The sequence below is a fragment of the Halichoerus grypus genome, chromosome 7 (genome assembly GCF_964656455.1).
Source record: "Halichoerus grypus chromosome 7, mHalGry1.hap1.1, whole genome shotgun sequence".
Lineage (NCBI taxonomy): Eukaryota > Metazoa > Chordata > Mammalia > Carnivora > Phocidae > Halichoerus > Halichoerus grypus.
In genome coordinates this window covers 91,317,922-91,337,899 of record NC_135718.1, presented here as the reverse complement: position 1 = coordinate 91,337,899, position 19,978 = coordinate 91,317,922, and the positions used below count along the sequence as shown (strand labels likewise).

The 19,978-nt window shown below is 38.3% G+C and overlaps 1 protein-coding gene across 2 annotated transcripts in view; it reads left to right on the top strand.

Moving 5' to 3' along the window:
- The window catches only part of CNST (consortin, connexin sorting protein), a 112,843-nt gene that overhangs the window by 67,863 nt on the left and 25,002 nt on the right, over positions 1-19,978 (top strand). For both annotated transcript variants that reach the window (XM_036110980.2, XM_036110981.2), the window contains 6 exons: positions 2,381-2,586; positions 9,862-9,892; positions 12,032-12,118; positions 12,570-12,684; positions 14,760-14,781; positions 14,950-15,046. In XM_036110980.2, coding sequence (XP_035966873.1) covers positions 2,381-2,586; positions 9,862-9,892; positions 12,032-12,118; positions 12,570-12,684; positions 14,760-14,781; positions 14,950-15,046 — 558 coding nt within the window. The remainder of the gene's footprint in view (positions 1-2,380; positions 2,587-9,861; positions 9,893-12,031; positions 12,119-12,569; positions 12,685-14,759; positions 14,782-14,949; positions 15,047-19,978) is intronic.

The following is a 19,978-nucleotide window of genomic DNA, read 5'->3' as shown; positions in this document are numbered from 1 at the left end:
CCTGGCCAATCCCTTCATTTTAAAGATAAGGAACTACAGTATAGAAAATAAATGTCTAATCCAAGTCACTTGGAAAAATGACAGAAGTGATGTCTCTTGCTCCTATTCCAGTGCTCTTTGATTTATACTACTCTGTCCCAGCAAGGAATATTATCTTAAGAGGTAAGTTTTGTAATTAAGTTATCTCTGAAACTCATGATCTTCAACCCCAATAAATAATCCTTTTGTGGTATAAGTCTTTCAAGTTTCCCTGACCTCTTAACCCATTTGGAATGACACATGTGAGCCTAATCATATTTTCCATTCCCTCCCTACACTTGGCAATTAAACTACTATATTCTTTCTAATTGTTTACATTAGTCTTCCATTGCTCTTGGAATCTTTAGGCTCGTATATATGCTTTTCGAACTTTTGTTGGTTTTGTTTGATGACTAATACTCTGTTACAATTTCTTTTGTTGGCTACATAATTTTATTTACAGTGTATCGCATGTTTATAAATTGTATGTATCCATAACATTAATTATTAAAGTAACTTGAAAATGGATCTAGCAGGGACCATGGCCATTATGAATCTACACTGTCTAACTAACTGAGATAATCACAATCCATGTTTCCAGTTCCATTATTTGGGACCTTTTCTGACCTCCTTTAGATAAGAGAGTCATAAAGTCTGTCCTTTTTCTTTACCTTTGAGAATCTTGTCCTTCTTTGGTAATATTCTTCAAGAGTTTTCTTTAACTCCCCTTTACTGAAAATGACCAATAATGATATAATTCCTACATGTTTTCAAGGAAGAAGCATGGAGTAATATTTGATAACTGTGTGGGAAGAATTTAGTCAAGAGAAGTATAGAATTTGGGAGGCTGGCTTTATCACAGCCTATATGAGATTAAATGTCTTGGACATAATCATGTGCCTGGGGAAAAGGGAAAGAAACAGTAGTTCTCTTAGTTTCTTTGGAGTTCTCTATGGAAAGCTTATTTATCTTTCCACACTGGCCCTACTACCATTTGGTTAGAAAATTGAAAAGCAGAAGAATCATCCATGTTTTCACAGATACTCTCTGTGCAAAATGGCAGGCCATCACTAAGTCTTGTATTTCCAGATCTCAAATGATACAAAATTCATACAAGAGAATTTTCTAAATACAAGGAATCACCATAGGTGATTAATTTTAGAAATCACGGCACTTGGAATTTTCGTGCTGAAGACACTGCTGGTTATAGTTACAGGTTATAGTTAAAATAATTGTGGTCCATAAATGAATTCCTGTGGATGCAGGAGTTCTGATCTAATGAAGACGAGACCTTTCAGCAATCACTGTAATACAATCTAGCACAATACAGGGCTATCTACAGTATTGAGAGGAAAGTAAGTTTACCATAGGCCCATGTTATACAGAAATACATGGATTTTGTTAGCGTAAAACATAAATAGGCATAGATGGGAAGAAAATGTTCTGTTAGAATCTGTAATTGCTCAACTCGCAGAATATTTTACTAAGGAGATGAAGAGCTGACCCACCCGGCTAGAGCAGTGGGTTTGTTTAGAAGGCAGTAGAAGACAGAGTTCGGGCACACTTTAGAGAGCTCGCAGGAGGCATCCTCCAACATGGTACATACACTGCATTACTGAGAAGGAACCTTCCGAGGCTGATGCCCTAAATGGATGTACAGATGCAGATAGTTTATTCAATTTGAATATGCAAATTAGAGCAGATACTGAGATTTCCGTGAGGGGTGAAGTTCTAACATGTAATGATTAAATTTTTAAAATTTGGTACATCATTTCAGGAGCTCCATGTCAAGCATTTATTCATGGATGATTGATTGATTGATTGATTGATTTTAGAAGTTTGTGTTACTTAACTACTTATTATGAAAAAATTTTCACGACCATTAGCTCTGGCTTCTGAATTCCTGCTGCTCTCTTGGGATCCAGAAGTAGTCCTACAGTTACCAGACCAGAGTTTAAAGAGGAGGGCGTAACTTCTTTAGTCCTTTTATATGAGAGGTGCATTTACCTTCTGTGTGTTTTATTTTGAGCAAGCCAGGACTGTCTCGATTACAGCTAATCTGTTTTTTCCTTTGGTTGAATCAAGTTTGTGGTCACGTTTTAACCCTCATACTTTCCTTTAGATCTCTTTTTATTAATACTTGTAATTAGAATTCTGCAAAAATAGTTCATGTGTGTGCTAACAGAGGCAGTCAGATGACAGCACAGTTTAATGAGGACAAAAACCTGTGGTTCTGGGCTTTTCCCCCCCCGTGTGATTAGCTTTATTTGCAAATTTTATGGTTAACAGACATAATTATTTTAAGGTATTCCACCATGATGATACTTTATCCTAACGCAGGCATTTTATTTACTTCTTAAAGGACTTTATTCAGGAGATGCTACACCTTTGATGCGAGAAAATACACTAAGTGCGTCCACACATGCTGTGAGTGATGAAGAGTCCGCAGAAGTAAACGCTAACGATCAACCCGAAGCCCCAAAGCAAGTTCTTCAGTATCTGTTCTCACTTATACGAGGGGAAGTTGAGCAGTTGGATTCCAGAGCACTCCCCCTCTGCCTTCACCAGGTACTCCAGCAAACCCTTCACGTCCTGCCTCCCTACAGTTCTGGGACCGGGGTTTGGAATCATTAAAAATACAATTCTCTATAATTGATTCTCCCCAACCTGCCATTGGGAAGCCCAGGAGGTCACCCTGGGTTAGTGGCTGGTGGGAAGTTTAGCATATGATTACTGGTGGCCACACATCGGCCTTGAATAATCCATTTGTAGTTCAGACAATCACTGACTTCCTTTATGTAGTGAATAAGCTGTGTACGAGTAAGAGTCAATGTAGCAAGCGCTTAGTAAGTACCACCGAGATGTCAAAAACTCTGCTAGACACTGCGGAAACAAAAATTACTTAACAGAGTATGTCCTTAAGAGAGCCACTGTGGAAAAGGAGAAGCACTTCTAGAGATAAATAATGGAAGAAGTCTGTACTAAGGGTAGACAGATATTTAAGGTTCAGCAAAAGCACAAAATGTGTGATTAACTTTGTTCTGTGAGCATCAGGGGACTCTTGAGCTGGGTTTTGCGGGGTATGTAGGCGCTCACTAGATGAACAGAGTGAGCTAGTGTGGGAAAAGATTTCAGCCCCCACAAAGGCATGGCTGAGATGGTTTTGGAAGATTAAGATGGAGAAGAGGTAGGAATTGACATTGGGTGGCTGGGGGCAGTGATCACGGCCTTCCTCATAGGGACTGGGAATTTTTAATGGTGGGAGTGCCAAATTGAATGTGAATTTTAGAAAATTAATTCTGCTGAAGACCAGGAGGGTAAATTAGGAGATGGAGAGCCTGGACACCGGGAGGCCTCTGGACAGTGGTGAGAAAGCTTTTTTACACAAAAGCTAATTCAGAAAAATAAGATATGTATGAACTGCATTTAATTTTTCCTTTAAAATGAAAATAATGAAATAATGGAGAAACTGAGACTCCCTCACCAAGCAAGTTCCTTACAGTTCTGGGGCCAGAATTTGTTTATTCCATTCAGTGCATCTGTTTTTGGAACATTGTGGCAGAAATTTGAATATAGGCTGTATATTAAATAATATTATTGCCCTAATTCCTTGAGACTGGTAATAGAATTATAGGTTTTATAGGACAGTATCCTTGTTCTTGAGAGATACATGCCCACATATTTGGGAGTGGAGTGACTGTTATTATGATATTTTCACTTATCATTACTTAGGATACTTCAGTAGGAAAAAGTGCAGAGGAGAGGAAAAGACCAAAAGAGAAACCAAATTTGGCAAAATGTCAACAATTGACAGATCTAGGTGAAAGGTAAATGGCTGTTGATTTTACTCTTCTTTGAACTCTTCTGTAGAATTTCGATAAAAAGTTGAGGAAAAGGACACTTGGAGTAAAGATGGAAATAGCAAATATAGTCAAATCTTTTCAAGGAATTTATGTCACTGGGCTGTTGTTGCATGAAAGGTAAGAAGAATGCTCTTTTCTGCTGATGTACAATCCTACAGCCGAAGCAGTTCTAGTAGATCTGGATCAGGCCTGAAGATGATTTAAATTTTTTTAAGTTTATTTATTTATTTATTTTTATTTTTTGTAACCTCTACACCCCACATGGGGCTTGAACTCACGACCCCGAGATCAAGAGTCGCATGCTGTTCCTTATTTAATTTTTTTATGTCTCAAAGTAAAATTCTCCCCACCCTCCCCACCCCTCAGGAACATATCAGAGTTGCTGAGTCCTGTAGGTCATGCTTCTTAAATATCTCAGCAATCTGTCCTCCCCTGACAGAGGAGCTTAGAGAGCATGGTGGTGGTTTAAAAGCATGGCTTTGGGATCCACTGCTAACAATCTAAGTGGCTTTCAGTTTGTTCTGTAATGTGGAGGACCAAATGGAATAATGCGTATAAAACACTTAACATAGTGCTTGGTACACAGTAACAGCCAAATAGTAAGCATTATGACTGCACCCTCACTGTCACTAATTCAAGGACTGCAAGTAATTCTCAGGTGTTCTGTCATCAGGATTCTTTAGTCTTCTGTAATCCGAAACAGTCCCTGCCTTTTTTGTTGTTGTTGTTGTTTTTTAACTTATATGGACACTTATGAAGAGCCCAAGAATTCTTGTAGGATGCCCCATAATTAGGATTTGTCTGGTTGTTCCTTCATGATTTGATTCAGTCTAAACCACTTTGGACAAGAATTCTGCTTTGGTAACATTATACCTGATTTTCTCTTGAACCCACTCCAGTCTGGCTTTTGTCCCCACACTCCACCAAAATTACACTCTGAAGGGTCCTTAAGTGGCTTCTGTGTCGCATGTTTGTGCAAATCCAGTGGTCAGTCTGTGCTCAGTTTTCGTCCTGCTGGGGGTGTGAGAAGCTTTGACAAATTGAGCACATAGTCCATTTTGAAGCACTTTATTTGCCTTTGGGACCCTCCCTTCTTGGCATTCATGCCTTGCGTCACTAGCCATGCTTTCTCTGGCCCATTTGCTGAATCCTCCATATTTTACTGATTTTTGTTTAATATTTTAAAAATTTATTTGAGAGAGAGAGAGCACGAGCAGGGGGAGTGGCAGAGGGAGAGGGAGAAGCAGGCTCCCTGCTGAGTAGGAGCCCCGTGGGGGACTCGATCCCAGGACCCCGAGATCATACCTGAGCCGAAGGCAGACGCTTAGCTGACTGAACCACCCAGGCGCTCCATAAATTTTACTAATCTTTACACACTGGAGCTCTTCAGTATGCAATTCTGAACTCCAGGCTTCAATATCCAGCCTCCTCAGGTGTCTAAAAAGTACTTCAAACTTAAGATATCCAAAATCAAACTTTGCTTTTTCTCCCAAATCTTCTGCTTCCCTAGTCTTCCCCCTCTTGTTAAATGGCAGCTCCATTGCTTTAGGTGCTGAGACCAAATGCTTTGAAGTCATCTTTTATTTCCTTCCTCCCCACATCCAGTTCCAGTGAGTATGCGCTGCAGATCTACTCCCACACACACCCAGAATCTGACCCCTTTTTACCTCCTTCATGCCTCCACCCCAGTGCAGGACTCAGACCTCACCTGGATTCTTGCAGTGAACTTGTCACTTTAGAATCCCTCCTGACTCTCCCTCTCCCTTTTTGTCTTTGTCCTCTACACAGCAGTCATCGTGACCCAGAGAAAATGTAAGTCAGATCCTGTCAGTCCTCTACTCAGAGCCCTCTGGTGGCTTCTCTTGTCATTCAGGGTTAAAGCTAAAATCCTTACAGGGCCTACGAGACCCTGCACTATCCATGCTGTTACCTCCTAGACCTTAATTCCGAAAACGCTCCCTCTTAGTCACTGCTTCCCAGGTCCACTTGCCTCCTGGCAGTTCCTCAGATATACAAGGATGCTCCTGCTTCAAGACCTTTGCTTCTCCTTTCTACCCTTTCAAAGCTGCTAGAGGCTGCACCAAAACAGAGGGGTAAACCCGGGAGCAGGAGGGTGTGAGATGTCAGAAATTGGGATGCTACCCAGGAGAGGGGTGAAGGGAGTCTGTAGGTGCAGGAATGTTCTAAGATGACAGCTCTGTACAAGGAGAGAGTCTCCAGTTCCTTTTGGAGCAGATCAGAGTAGTCTGGGAGAAACTTCTATATCCTTTTCCTATTTCTGAGTATTTACTGTCTCTGAATGTACTGAGGGAAGATTTATCGGTGGCGAGCTTGGAGTTGTATAAGTGACAAGTGCATGGAAAACTATGCCCCCCCCCCAAAAAAAAGTGGGGGAAAAGGGAAGGAAAAGGTAACTCCAGGGAAAACAAAAGGTTTTCAGGAAAGGAAAATTAATGAGTTTACTAGCTGGCTTGGCTTACAGTAAGGCACACATTAAATGTTACCTATCCATTGCTACAATATAACCATATGGGGTGGGTGAGTGTGGGAGAGTGTGTGCTGTGTGTTTGCAGGGTTGGGGCTGGGGGGGCAAAAATCTCAGTCCTCATCTTCTAAAAAACCTAAAAATCTGGAAATGGCCAAAAGAGGCGTAATGTTTAGGGATACAGAGGTTAAAAGAAAAAGAAACCAGAAGATCTCTGAGCGCTTGCTCCCGAAGAACAGAGAAAAGGCCAAGAGGGCGGGGCTTTATGAACACATATCATAGGACTGTTGGACTCCTTAAACCACAGACTTGCGCAATTTTAATGAAAATAAGAACTGAAAGGAGATACTGATAATCCAAGCATAAGGCGAGAAAAGCATGTTGGTTACGGCGGTGGTGGGGGCTCCAGAGAGGGATGGACTGCAGTCCCCTCGAAGGAAGTGGATGGGAAAGCGGAGGAGGGAAGTCTGAGATGGCCAGGAGATCCAGGCTGGGCGAGTGGCATTCCATGAACAGAAATGAGGAATTGGAGAGGGAAAGTCCCTTGGGAACAATTGTTAGTTTTGAGGTGATAGTCCATCAGAACATGTGCTAAAGGCTGTTGGCAACATAACTGCAGTTACATCAGATATGTACTTGTATTTTCAGCTCCTGAAACTCTTCAAGATTCCATTTAAAAACACTTGTTTTCGGTATGAGTAATCTTTCACACACTTAGTTAATACGACTGCAGGTTAGCTCTAAGTATATAACTGAAGTCATAAACTTGGAAGCTTTTCATATAGAAGTGGGAAGAAAAACATCAAGCATGGTGCTCTGTGCTCAGTGAGTTTGTACTGAAACTGGTGTCAGACTTGGGCAGGAAATGGATCCACTGGGATCCTTGAAGCCTGTCTCCGTGACTACGGTCAAAAAATAATACATACCTTTCTACTTCCCTTTTCTGGTTCCTGGTAGGTAAAAGAAGCCTAGAAGCAGAATAACCCAAAAACTTGAAACCTTAACACTGTTGCCCTCCCAGAGTGATTTTCAACTTACTTCTTCACATGATTCTACTCTGCATCTTGCCCTTGAAGTTCAGACTCAGACTCAAAAACCATTTTCAGCACTTATTGCTATGTGCTGCCCCCCATGATAGATATGCACTCCCTCACTTAATCCTGACAGCAGCCTAGCAGCCTTGTCTTGCAGAGTCCTAGGTATTACTGTCCCTGTTGTACAGATAAGGAAGCTGAGGCTTGAGGTGTAAAATGACATGTCCAAGGTCACATGGCTAGCAGTGGCAAAGTTTGGACCAGAATGTGGTCTGGTTATTCGCTTCCACACCTTGAGTTCTTTGTGCTCTATCAGGCTACTTCCCAGATTTAGACATATGGGACATCAAAGAAAACCCCGTCTGCTCTTGCCAGGGACGGGTTTCTACAGGGGAGATGGCTTGTGTATTTATTTTCCCCAGCTGCCCTTTCACCTGAAAATGCCACTGGGTCTCGTGACCCTACCTTTATAGTTGCTTTTATGGTATTGGAACCATCACAGAAATCTAAAAGCTAATTGAACTGTGTATTTCTGTAGTGCCAGAAAGTCTGGTTTGTAAGAGTATGAAGCTTTTTATAAATGACTGTGTGCTAATGGTGCACAAATGCAAAAAGGCGTGAGAATGGCTTTGAAGAGCCAGAAATTTAATCTTAGGAGTGATGTATTTTGATCTATATTCAATGTGATGTATAGTAGAGAAATTCGATGCCATGCCACAGATTTCGCTAGAAGTTGATAAATGAAATGCTAGTGATTTCTGTTAGGTGTAACCCCGTGGTGTGCTGCTGGAGCTCGCTACCAGTAGCCCATGAGAACCGTATTTAGTGGCGTCCATCATGTCGGTAGCTTGAAGTTGGTTATGATGGAAGCATTGACAACACAGAAATGAGCGAACTCTACAAGTCAGGCCTCTCCCCAGTACTCGAGAGCCGGGTGTTGGGTGTGGGTTAGCACACTACTGGTCGTAGTATATGGAATTCTTGTTTTGTAAGTAAAACAGTGGTTAAATATTGACAATTTGATTTGGTTCCAGTTAGTATTGTCATACTGTTAGGTGGATGAGCTGATAAAAGACAAGCAGAATCTTGAAAATCAGTTTATCCTTTGCAAAGTCCTCAGAATAGAAAGTAAGTATGGACTCAAGCTTTAGGTTAAACTAAAACTTTATGAAGAGGTGATTGAGTCCAGTTGTATATATTGCTTGTAGAAAAATGTTAGGGTTATAATATAAATTTTAAGCTAGGCAAATTTTTTCCTTTAAAAGCATGCTGTTTCCACTGTGGGATTTGGGAAAAACTGTTCCCTTTTTTTTTTTAATTTAAATTCAATTAATTAACATATATTGTATTATTAGTTTCAGAAGTAGGTTCAGTGAGTCATCGGTTGTATAAAACACCCAGTGCTCATTCCATCCCATGCCCTCCTTAATGCCCATCACTCAGTTACCTCATCTCCCCAACCCCCTCCAGCAACCCTCAGTTTGTTTCCTCTGATTAAGAGTCTTTTATGAAAAACCATTCCTTTTTGTTGCTAGATTATAGGTTTGACAAGTACAATATTGCTCTTCGCATCAGCAGCTAGCTGGAAAATGGAGGTAGGGATCTATAGATGGAACACGTTTCTTACTAGAGACTTAGTAAGAATGAAACTGTTTTAAAAGTGTGAAGTATTTATATGAAATATTCTAAATATGACAACAGTCAGTTTATGCAAGTATTTCTCAGTGAATACTTTCAGTTTTATGGTTGTTCTATTTATAAATGCTATATCCAAATAAAGATGTAAGTAAAAGATCCCAAAATGTTCAGAATCAAAGAGTTTTTCAATTTAAATATGCCTTAGAATGAATCCAGTAACTGATAAGCCTCAACTGGGACCAGATCCTAAATCTCTGGACCTCCACCATCCAGTGCCCTTTATCCTGTGCAGCACTTTGTATGTATTCCAAGTATCATTGCTCAACTCTTAGCACTTGGCCCTGCATTTTCTGAAATATCGAAAGGGAACCAAAAGTCAGTGTCCCATGAGGTACTTGGTAAAATACGAATGAGTCTCATGTGACTTGACACATTTTAACTTTTTGATTTAAAACACAAGTCATTCTTTCACCCGTGTTACACTTGTTATAGGCCCTCATAGTATTTTCTTCATTCTCTAGAGTTCTTACTTCTAAACTCTAATGAATCAGTGAAGTTGGCTTTGATTTAGAATAGAATAGGGAGAGAGGGGTTGTTATAAAACCAAAGAATGTCTCTGTTTGCTTTGCTTGCGATCAGTGACTTCAGAAATGTGTCCTGGGCCTACAGTCAGATTTCTTCTCAACTGGTGAGTGTAGTTCAGAGTTTTCTTGGTCTGATATCAAAGACTTAGCGTCGAGGTCTTGATTTGTTCCAAATTTGCCGTTTCATCCAAATGTTAATCTAATTTCCTGGTTTTTGTTTGTTTGTTTGTTTTTAACAGATAGCAGAGTCCTATTTCCAGGAGGAGGACTGTATCCTTTTCTTAATTACAGGAAGAAATTCATAAGTTCTCTACTGCCCATTTTTTAAAGTTGAGGTTCACATACAATAAAAATATATACATATATATATATATATATATATCTGTTGTTTTCAATGGGTTTTAACAGCTGTGTGCACCCATGTAACCACCTCAGAAAGCAAGGTGTAGACAGTTTCTGCCACTCCAGAAAATTCTCTAGAACCACCCAAATTTGGCCTTCCATGAAGAAGCCCCAATTTTACCACAATCTAAATATTTGTATGTTTAGGAGGGCAGAAAAAAGCACATTGCTGAAAAATATAATTTAAAAATCCATTGGGTTTTCTTTCTTTTGAATTAAAACAGAAGTACAAGTCAAGTGATATTCATATATTAGAGCCTGGGGAGCATATTACACATAGTAAATCTCATGACCATCTTATTCTAGCTTTCAGCTGCAAAAGTAAGACTGAATTCTTCACTTGTAATAAACAGAACAAATGCTGTCAAGTGAAACTGCATATTAGCTTTTATACAGGAAACATTTCTTCCCTCAGTTTTCCAATTGCCCTTTGTAAAAATCGCTTCTCTTTTCCAGGGATGGCTCCATATAGACTCTCTAGAAAGAATGTGCCCTAACCATCTGTTTCCCCATTTGTGTGATTTCGACTCTGTCCTCACCTTGTTGACTTTGTTCTACATCTCCAAGCAGATTGAGGGAAACACAGTTATTATCCTGAACCCTGTCAAATCGACTGTGGTAACCATCTCAGACAATGGCAGCTCATGACTAAGTACGTAGGAGATCTAATTCTGGTGGAAGGGAAGCTAGAACTCTTTTTCTAACCAAATAATGAGCACAGTGTAGTGTAGTACAGACCATCCATATCCCGGGGGGGGGGGGGGGCGGGGGAGGGGGCCCTTCATAGTGTGCACACCCATGCCTCAGAATCAGAGTTTCTAGAGATCAGACCCAGGAATGTGCATTTTTAGCAAGCTTTTCAGATCATTTTTATGTTCAGTGAAGTTTGAGAAACTTTGGTATACTTTATGTCATGGGCAGAGGAAAATGGAATTGCCCCCACTTCTCCCTGGCCTAGTTTATGATCCCCGGCGTATTTTGAAGACTACAGATGAGAGAGAGAGCTGAGCGTCCAAGTGATCATGGGAAGGGCAAAACACTAACCAGCATTTTTTCTCTTCCCCTCTTTCTGGGTCAACATTTAGAACATGGCCCAAAGGAAGGTAGACAGTTGGACAATTGACCATGACCTCATATGATGCTGAATGTGTGATACAGATGGAGAAGGCAGAAGTTTATAGGAAAATCTACAAAAGAGTGGAATCACATAATTACGAAAATGACTCTGGCCAGTTAATTAAGTTTTTACAAAAGATCCATGTAATGTTGTGCTCTGTGCTTGTTTTGGCTTGCAAGCCTTTGGTCTTGTGGGAGAAAAGCATTCAGTGAGAAAAAAAGAAAAGAGTCAAGGTGAGTCGAAATCAGGAACACACACTTGAATAGAGGGTAATGTAGTTGCTTGACAGAAAGTGATTTAAGGAGAAGGGAAAAAAATGGAAAACATTTAGATTCCAGGATTCCATGTGGGTCCTGTTTCCAATTAAATTACTTTTAATTGGTTCTGCTAGAGATACACTGGCAAGCAGGCATTCCTTGAGCATTAAAACCCTCTTTTATTTATTTATTATTTTTTTAAGATTTTATTTATTCATTTGAGACACAGAGATACAGAGAGAGAGAGAGAGAGAGAAAGCATGAGCAGGGAGAGAGGCAGAGGGAGAGGAAGAAGCAGGCTCCTCGCTGAGCCAGGAGCCCGATGTGGGGCTTGATCCCAGGACCCTGGGATCATGACCTGAGCTGAAGGCAGACGCTTAACCATCTGAGCCACCCAGGCACCCCTAAAACCCTCTTTTAGTTTCTGTTTGCTGATAGAACGGAACCCGAGTAGCTATGGCATCACATGCTCCATTAAAACTCCAAACCAAGAAACCCTAATTTAAAAGTATTTAGAGTCCTTTCATTTTTTTTGGTAAGCTGCAAATTTCCCAGTTTCGAGAAGACATTCTTCAAATATGAGGCTAAATGTAAAGAGTATGGATTTCTATTTTCCTCAATTTTTCTATTCAGATGAGAAAGCAATGAAATTCATTCAGCTTGAACGACTGTATCATGAGAAATTGCTCGCAAATCTCTCTGCCATTCAAGAAGAGTGGGGTAAGTACAGACTCACATAGGATGTGCAATTATCAGTAATCTAAAACATTCCTATCTAGAAATTTAACATATTTGACCTGGTTTTGTAAGTCAGGAAATAGATGTTTCAACAGTTAAGTTAATGTTGCATAGAAAGTAGCAATTTTACCGCGAGTCTGTGTCATTGTGAGAAAATTTCTCTCTGTATTTTGCTCTTTGTATCAATGCCAAGAAAAGAACGCTGTTTGCATTTCTTCTGATCCTTTGGCATGCCCCACTGGCTAAAATTTAGTCTCTGGAATAATATTTACTCATATTGAAAAGTAGTCACTTAGCTTTTGCTAACTATGTTAACTTGGGTTGTATAAGATAATTTTGCATGGGGATCTTGATTGGTGGTGCCCGTTAACTACTTTTGCCCCCCTAAATATGTTTTGTAATAGCCAGTAATTAACAAATATTTTAAATTTAGAAACAAAATGGAAAACTGTACAACCACATACAGTTACATCTCTAAGGAATTCAGAAAAAGGATTTAATGGTGAAGATTTTGAACGGCTCACTAAGTTTTGCACAACACACCAAGAGTAAGTACATCAGTATTTGTGTAGAATGAGTTGAAATAGAGTATTGAAGAAGCATTGTAGCACTGAATATTTGAAATTCTTGATCCATTTTTTATTTGTTAATGTTTTCAGTTGGAGAAATTAAAACATAAAATGATTAGCTTTTATCTGATTAGCTTTTATCATAGTTTCTGAGAACTCAGTATAAGTTCAACTTTACGTTCATTCAAAGCACCTTCTAATCAGAAATTTTAAATTATAACTTTTAATTTTGATCTCTCTTTGGTTAAGAGATTAGGTGATGGAAATGGAAAAGAGTTGTGTATTAGGATTTTTTTATCGTAGTTGTTTGCCAGTGTTCGTATGTTATAGTGAAAACACATCTGTAAGATTTGTCTAACAGTGGGAAGCAGAAACAGTACAATATTTAACCAAAATACTGCAGAAGTAAAGCTACATTTACCAGATAATTTTAAATTGCTTGATTTGTATCAAAGATTGGGATTTTTAAAACTAAATCATAGTAATAATAAAGCACTTAAATATATTTTTTGAACTCATTATTCTAAGATTCAGAATTCTGAAGGTGAGGGAAAATTACAGTGTTTAAACTAGTGATATTTAAACTAGATTTCTGTATCGAATCTTCGATACAGACGCTTCAAGATTCCATCCTCTGGATAACTTTTTCTCCTTTTCCACCAGAATCACAAAGAGCAAACTAAAACTCTACTTGTCAGTAATGAAACAGACCCACGTAGTGGAGAGTTGCTTTAGGGTCTGATTATTTTGGAGACCAGCCTTTGAAGAATCTTTGTAGATTCAGAAATGATGGTCATTCAGCTCTCACAGTTTTCTGATTTTGATTTGAACCTTGGAAACAGTGTTTTTAGGGACTCTGCATTATAACCTAATTTCTTAGCATGTTAAATAGATTAACTTTCAACTTCATGGAGTTTTAAAATAATGGAATCTTTTACAATAGATAAAGGAGATTGTGTTCTTTCAAAATACTCAGTATAGACACTTTCTCTGCCTTTCCCATGGAATTAATCATTTTTTAATGTGTTGCAGATGTTTTAATTATTTGACAACAAATATTTATTTAATATAATATCGGCAAGGCATTTTTATGCTTCAAATTTGGATAATCCCCCCAAAAATTATTACTCCTAAATTTTTTATTATAAAAAATAATTTTTAATTCTTACAAACATTAAAGTGCAGAAGCTCAGTGAAGGTTTTATATACACATATATGTCTATGTAATTACGACTCTGACCAAGACACAGAGCAGTCCAGCCCCTCAGAATGCTCCCTCATGCATGTGCCAAGTCAGCACCTACTCCCCAAAATAACCACTGTCTAAGTTCTATAACAGTATATTTGCCTATTCTGTAATTCTTATAAACCTAATCATACAGAATGGAGATTTCTGTATTAACTGCTTTTGCCCATCATTATGCTGTCTGTGTTACATGTTGTTGCATGTAATGGTAATTTGCTCGGTTTTATTTCTGTGGATTCACTGTAGGACTGTGTAGCAATTTACTTGTCCATGATATTGTTAATAGACATTCAGATTGTTTCTGGTTTTTGAGTATTATGAATAAAATAGCTATAAATATTTTTGTGCATACCTTTTCTGTGGACATTCTGTTATCTTTGATATTCCCTAAAACATATAATATTTTAAAATTCTCTTTTTTGTTACCTGTTTCCATGGATAATGCCAATAAAATTATCTTCCATCATAACCTATTTCAGACTATAAAGACATAAACTGAAATTTTAAAAATGTGTGTGAAATACTCTTTACATTATTAGCAAAATGTTAACATTTTTTTTTCTGGGTCTCAGCATTTACAGCTTCTTTGGGTGTTTTCAGTAGTAATTGGCTAGCTAAGGAGCTAACACATGAGAGAGCTGCCCTTTGAACTGTGTGAACCAGTGGTAGCACTGGAAATGTTCTGTGCTAATATTAGAATCCAGAGAAGCTATATTTTATTTTTACAGCCATTTCAGTGACATTTGTTTGGAAGAATATAGCTGCTGTAATTTTTTAAAAATCTTTTTTTTTCTCTTTTTTTCTACAGTCCTCTTTTATCCAAACATAAGGTAAGAGACTGTCTCCTTGGAAATATTTTTGGGAAAAAATGTTAAGAGTCATATTTCTGTTGCATGGACTGTTTTAGGAAATAATGAAACCTTTCTCAAAGTATTTTAAGTTTTCTGATTTAACACAAATTTCCCCCAAAGTGGTTTTGTTTTGTTTTAACTTTTTAGGTAGCAGCTGTAGAAAAGCCTCTGGGAAGGAAATGCTTTACACAGTTAATAGTTTCTGAGGACCCGAGGGAAGGAGGAGCCACAGCCAAAGAGCCGGGTATGTTTTTATCTTAGAGAAGGACATAAGAGACGCCTGCCTCTTAAATTTTACAAGTGTTACAAGGACTATTTGTGCACTTACATTTTTTTTGCATATACCTTTCCTACCAGGCAAATTGCAAAGTGAGATTCTTTTTATATTGTGTAACCCTATTTTTAGAAAACTAGTAGTAGGAATTATAACATCTAAATTCTTATAAAAACATAAAGTTATTTCAGTGTTTTCAGTAGATATTTATATCTAACAGAATATGACAAAATTGTACAAAAATGCTCTGAAACAGAGTTGGTTTTGGTGTATGTTCAGATACCCTTTTCTGTTTAAAAACCAACAATTATTGTATGGACTTTCCCAGAAATTTGTGCTGTAAATCTAGATATTTAAGAGCTCTGTTTCTTGGTAATTTATCTATGGCAATTTATTCTCCTTCCCTTTTTTGTTAACTGACTTATGGTGTACTTTAATTTGCATGTATACATTTCTAAAGCATTTATGATACATTTTATACCACTTCTGTGTCTTATGCCAAAAGGTCAAAGATTTTTAGAAACTCTTTTTTACAGTACTAATGTATGTTCATTATAAAAACTTTAGAAAATAAAGTTAAATAAATACATTTCAGGGTGTTTGTTTTTCCTGATGTATGATTTTAGTACTGATTTATGTTCTAAGGCTTCATATCCCTGGGCCTGAGAGCCCTGATAGTAAACATGCACCATCAGGTGTTTTGCCTGAATTGCCCGAAGAGATACAATGATGGTGATGACGATCAATTTAATCTGCCTTTTTCTTTTTACAAAGCACCCTACCCGCCCCCCACACTACATCTTTAGCCCCTTTTCTTCTATGAGGCGAATTTGGGATTTTGCCTTAAGTCACTCCTACTATACTCTGTTCTTCCTGTCTCTTCTTCTCCTTTTCTTTCTTTTTTTTTTTTTTTAAGAAATTGGATTTTTCATCTAAAACTAATGATGTAATGTATGGGGATTAACATAATAATAAAAAAATTAAAAAAAAAAAAGAAATTGGATTTTTCTCCAAATAAAATTTTATTCTATATTTTGCATTTTGAAATGCAAACTTCTTTTCCTACCTTTTACCCCTAATCTTAAAAAAAAAAAATGTCCTACAAGTAAGTTTCTGATTTTTTTTTTTTTTTAGTATAGTTGATAGACAATGTTACATTAGTTTCAGTGCACAACATAGTGATTGGACATGTGTGTACATTATGCTGGGCTCCCCACAAGTGTAGCTGCCATCCTCATCATGCAATGCTATTACGGTATCACTGCCTGTATATTCCCTGTGCCGTACTTTTTATTCTTTTGACTTCTTCATTCTTGTATCTCCCACCCCCCTTAACTAACCATTTTGCCCATCCTCCCCACTCCCTCTTCTCTGACATCCATCAGTTCATTCTCCGCATTTATAGGTCTGATTCTGTGTTTTCTCTGTTTCTTCATTTGTTTTGTTTTTTAGATTCTACATGTGAGTGACATCCTGTGGTGTTTGTCTTTCTCAGGCTGACTTATTTTACTTGGCATAATACCTTCCAGGTCCATCCATGTTGTTGCAAAGGGCAAGATTTCATTCCTTTTTATGGCTGAGTAATATTCCTGTGTGTGTGTGTGTGTGTGTGTGTGTGTGTGTGTGTGTGTGTGTGTGTACCACATCTTTATTCATCTGTTGATGGACACTTGGGCTGCTTCCATATTTTGGCTATTGTAAATAATACTGCAATAAACATAGAAGTGCAGATCTTTTCAAATTAGTGTTTTTGTTTTCTTTGGGTAAATACCCAGGAGTGGAATTATTGGATAATATGGTAAATCTCTTTTTAATTCCTTGAGGAACCTCTATACTATATACCACAGCAGCTGACTCTTCTTTTCCAGTCCTTTTTATATTGGAAATCATAGTAAAATGAGCTTTATAAAGATCTAAAGAGGGAGAAATTCACAAAATAGCCACCCGGTTTGGGTGTGGCTCTGTCTTTGGGAACGGTGCTGTTATTGGCTCATTGGTTTGACCGTGAGTGCTGGTTGCTGCGAGGCTCAGGCTCGGCACTACTTCTAGCCTTCTAGCTTGGCCTCTGCTGTGAGGTATGTGGTACAGATGAGGAAACTGAGCTACCACATGCAAGTCACTCGCTTGTGCTTTGATTCACAACTAGAACCTGGGTCTTCTGGTTTCGAACTAAATGCAGCATTCTTCTGCTGAGTAAGTTGTATGTATATTCAAGACTTTCCCAATGCAGACATCTCACTGACAACCATCTTATGGGGAAGGTAAATTCTGGGGAGAGAAATCTTGCCAAGTCTGGTAAAAGAGTATCTTTTAAAAAAGAATGTCAACTCTCTCAGAATTAGTTTCCTCAGATTGGTTATTTTCTGAATAGATGCATAGAAATGTAAGAATGTGAGAAAAAGAGAAGTACGAAAATAATCCTTTAAAGATTGGTATTAAATATATTGTTCTTGTTTTACCTCATATTCCTAATTTTTAACAACGTCAGACATGTAGTTCGATCTAGACTTTACTTTCCCTATTCTTTCACTCCAAATTCCTTGGTCTTAAGCTCCTTCTATAATATGTAACTTGCCATTTTTTGTATAGTGGTTAGAGACATTGTTTCTAGAGCCAGACTGGTCTGGTTTGAATCCTGTCTCCACCATGTAAAACTGTGTAATGTTAGGCAAGTTGCCTAACTTCTCTGGGCCTCTTTCCTCAGCTCCCCAATGTGGACACTAATAGTACTTACCTTATGAGATTCTTATGAGGATTAAACTAGTCATTTCATGTTAAAAGTTCAGAACAGTACCTGGCAGGAGGGAAGAACTCAGTATGCTCACCGCTTTTTCTCCTCCTTCTCCCCATGCTATCGCTGGCCCTGCTAATACTGTTCTGTTAATGTTCTCTATATATTATTCATTACTGCTTTTATAATCAGCCTACCATTATAACTCTTCAAGTAATTTACAGAGTATTTTATATTTTCAGAACACCTTTATATATATTGTTTCATCTCTTCCTCTTAACAACCAATATAAATTAGGCTGAATCATTTTTAAGAAATTCCAGGAAGTGACTTATCCAGGAATAGAATTCATTAGAACTCAAAGCCAGACCCTAGTTTTCTGACCCTGAAGTCCATGCATTTTTATTAATTTATGTTTTTCTTAATTTTTATCAGGTAATATTTTATATGTAAAGAATATTACATGTTACCAAAAACATTATAACAAACGATAACAAAATGAAGATATGTAAGCCTAATGCCCAACTAAAGCAACTAAAGACTAAGTTATTGTCGGTTTTGTTACAACTATCTTTGTGATCCTGTTTGGTCCATCTCCTGCTTTCCCCCCACCCCTGAGAAAACCATCATCCTGAGTTTTATACTTCTCTTTCCTTTCCCATTTTTTATATTTTAAAAGATTTTTATTTATTTTGAAAGAGAGAGAATGTGTGAGCACGCAAGCGGGAGAAGGGGAAGAGGGCGAGGGAGAGAGAGAATCTCAAGCAGACTCCACACTGAGCATGGAGCCCAACTTGGGGCTCGATCTCATGACCTTGAGATCATGACCTGAGCCTAAATCAAGAGTCAGACCCTTAACCAACTGAACCACCCAGGCGTACCTCCCTTCCTATTTTTTTTATCTTTATTGAGGTACAATTTCCATGCAATGTAATATACCCATTTTAAGTGTGTAATTTGAGGAGTTTCGACATCTGTATACACTCATGTAACTACTATCCCAGTCACGATGTAGCACATCTTCATCATGCCAAAATCTTCCTCCCAAGTCTCTTTATAATCAGTCCCTCCCACCTCCAGGCCCAAGCATCCCAGTGCTTCCTGTTACTATTGATGAGTTTTCTCTGCTTTGGAATTTAACATAAATAGAATTTCTCAGTGTACTGTTTTTCAGAATCACCCATATTGTTATATGTATGATTAGTTCATTTCTTTTCATTGCTGAGGGGTATTCCACTCTTTGTACCACAATTTGTTTATCCATTCACCTGTTGATAGACATTTGGGTTGTGTTCAGGTTGGGGATATCATGAATAAAACTTCTAATTTAAAAAAAAAAAAATTTTTTGTTTATTTGCGAGAGAGAGAGAGAGCATGAGGGGGGGAGGGTCAGAGGGAGAAGCAGACTCCTCGCAGACCAGGGAGCCCGATGTGGGACTGGATCCTGGGACTCCAGGATCATGACCTGAGCCGAAGGCAGTTGCTTAACCACCTGAGCCACCCAGGCGCCCTTAATTTTTAAAAATTTTTTAAAAGATTTTATTTATTTGAGAGAGAGCGAGCATGAATGGGGGAGGGGATGAATAGAACTTCTGGGAAATCTTTCTGTGGATATATGTTCTCATTTCTCTTGGGTAAAGAATTGGGGGTGGAATCGCTGGTCATAGGGAAGGTACGTTTTTAATTTTATAAGAAACTGCCAGGCTGTTCTCCTGTATAGTTGCACCGTTTTATACCCACCAGCGGCGTGTGAAGATTCCCATTGCTCCACATCCTTGCTGGCATTTACTGTTGTCAGTCTTTTTTTAGTTTAGTCATTTTAGGGGACATGAATACCACTGTGGTTTTAACTTGCTTTTCCCTGATGACTGGGTATGAACATTTTTAGTTTTGAATTCACCTCTGCAGAAGCTGTACGTTACCAACATTTCATACTTAAAGTATTTTTTTTTCAGGGTACTGTGAAAATTTCTTCTTTAGTCCCGATGCCACTCAAATGTTTGTACTTAATGTTAATTAATGAGATACTCAGAAACTATAAGACATGTTAATTGATGAATGATTTAGTCTTACCTCATGAATTGTGTGGGGTATTTTAACATAAAGAGGACTCATGAGAGGGGCGCCTGGCTGGCTCAGTCGGATGAGCATGTGACTCTTGATCTCAGGAT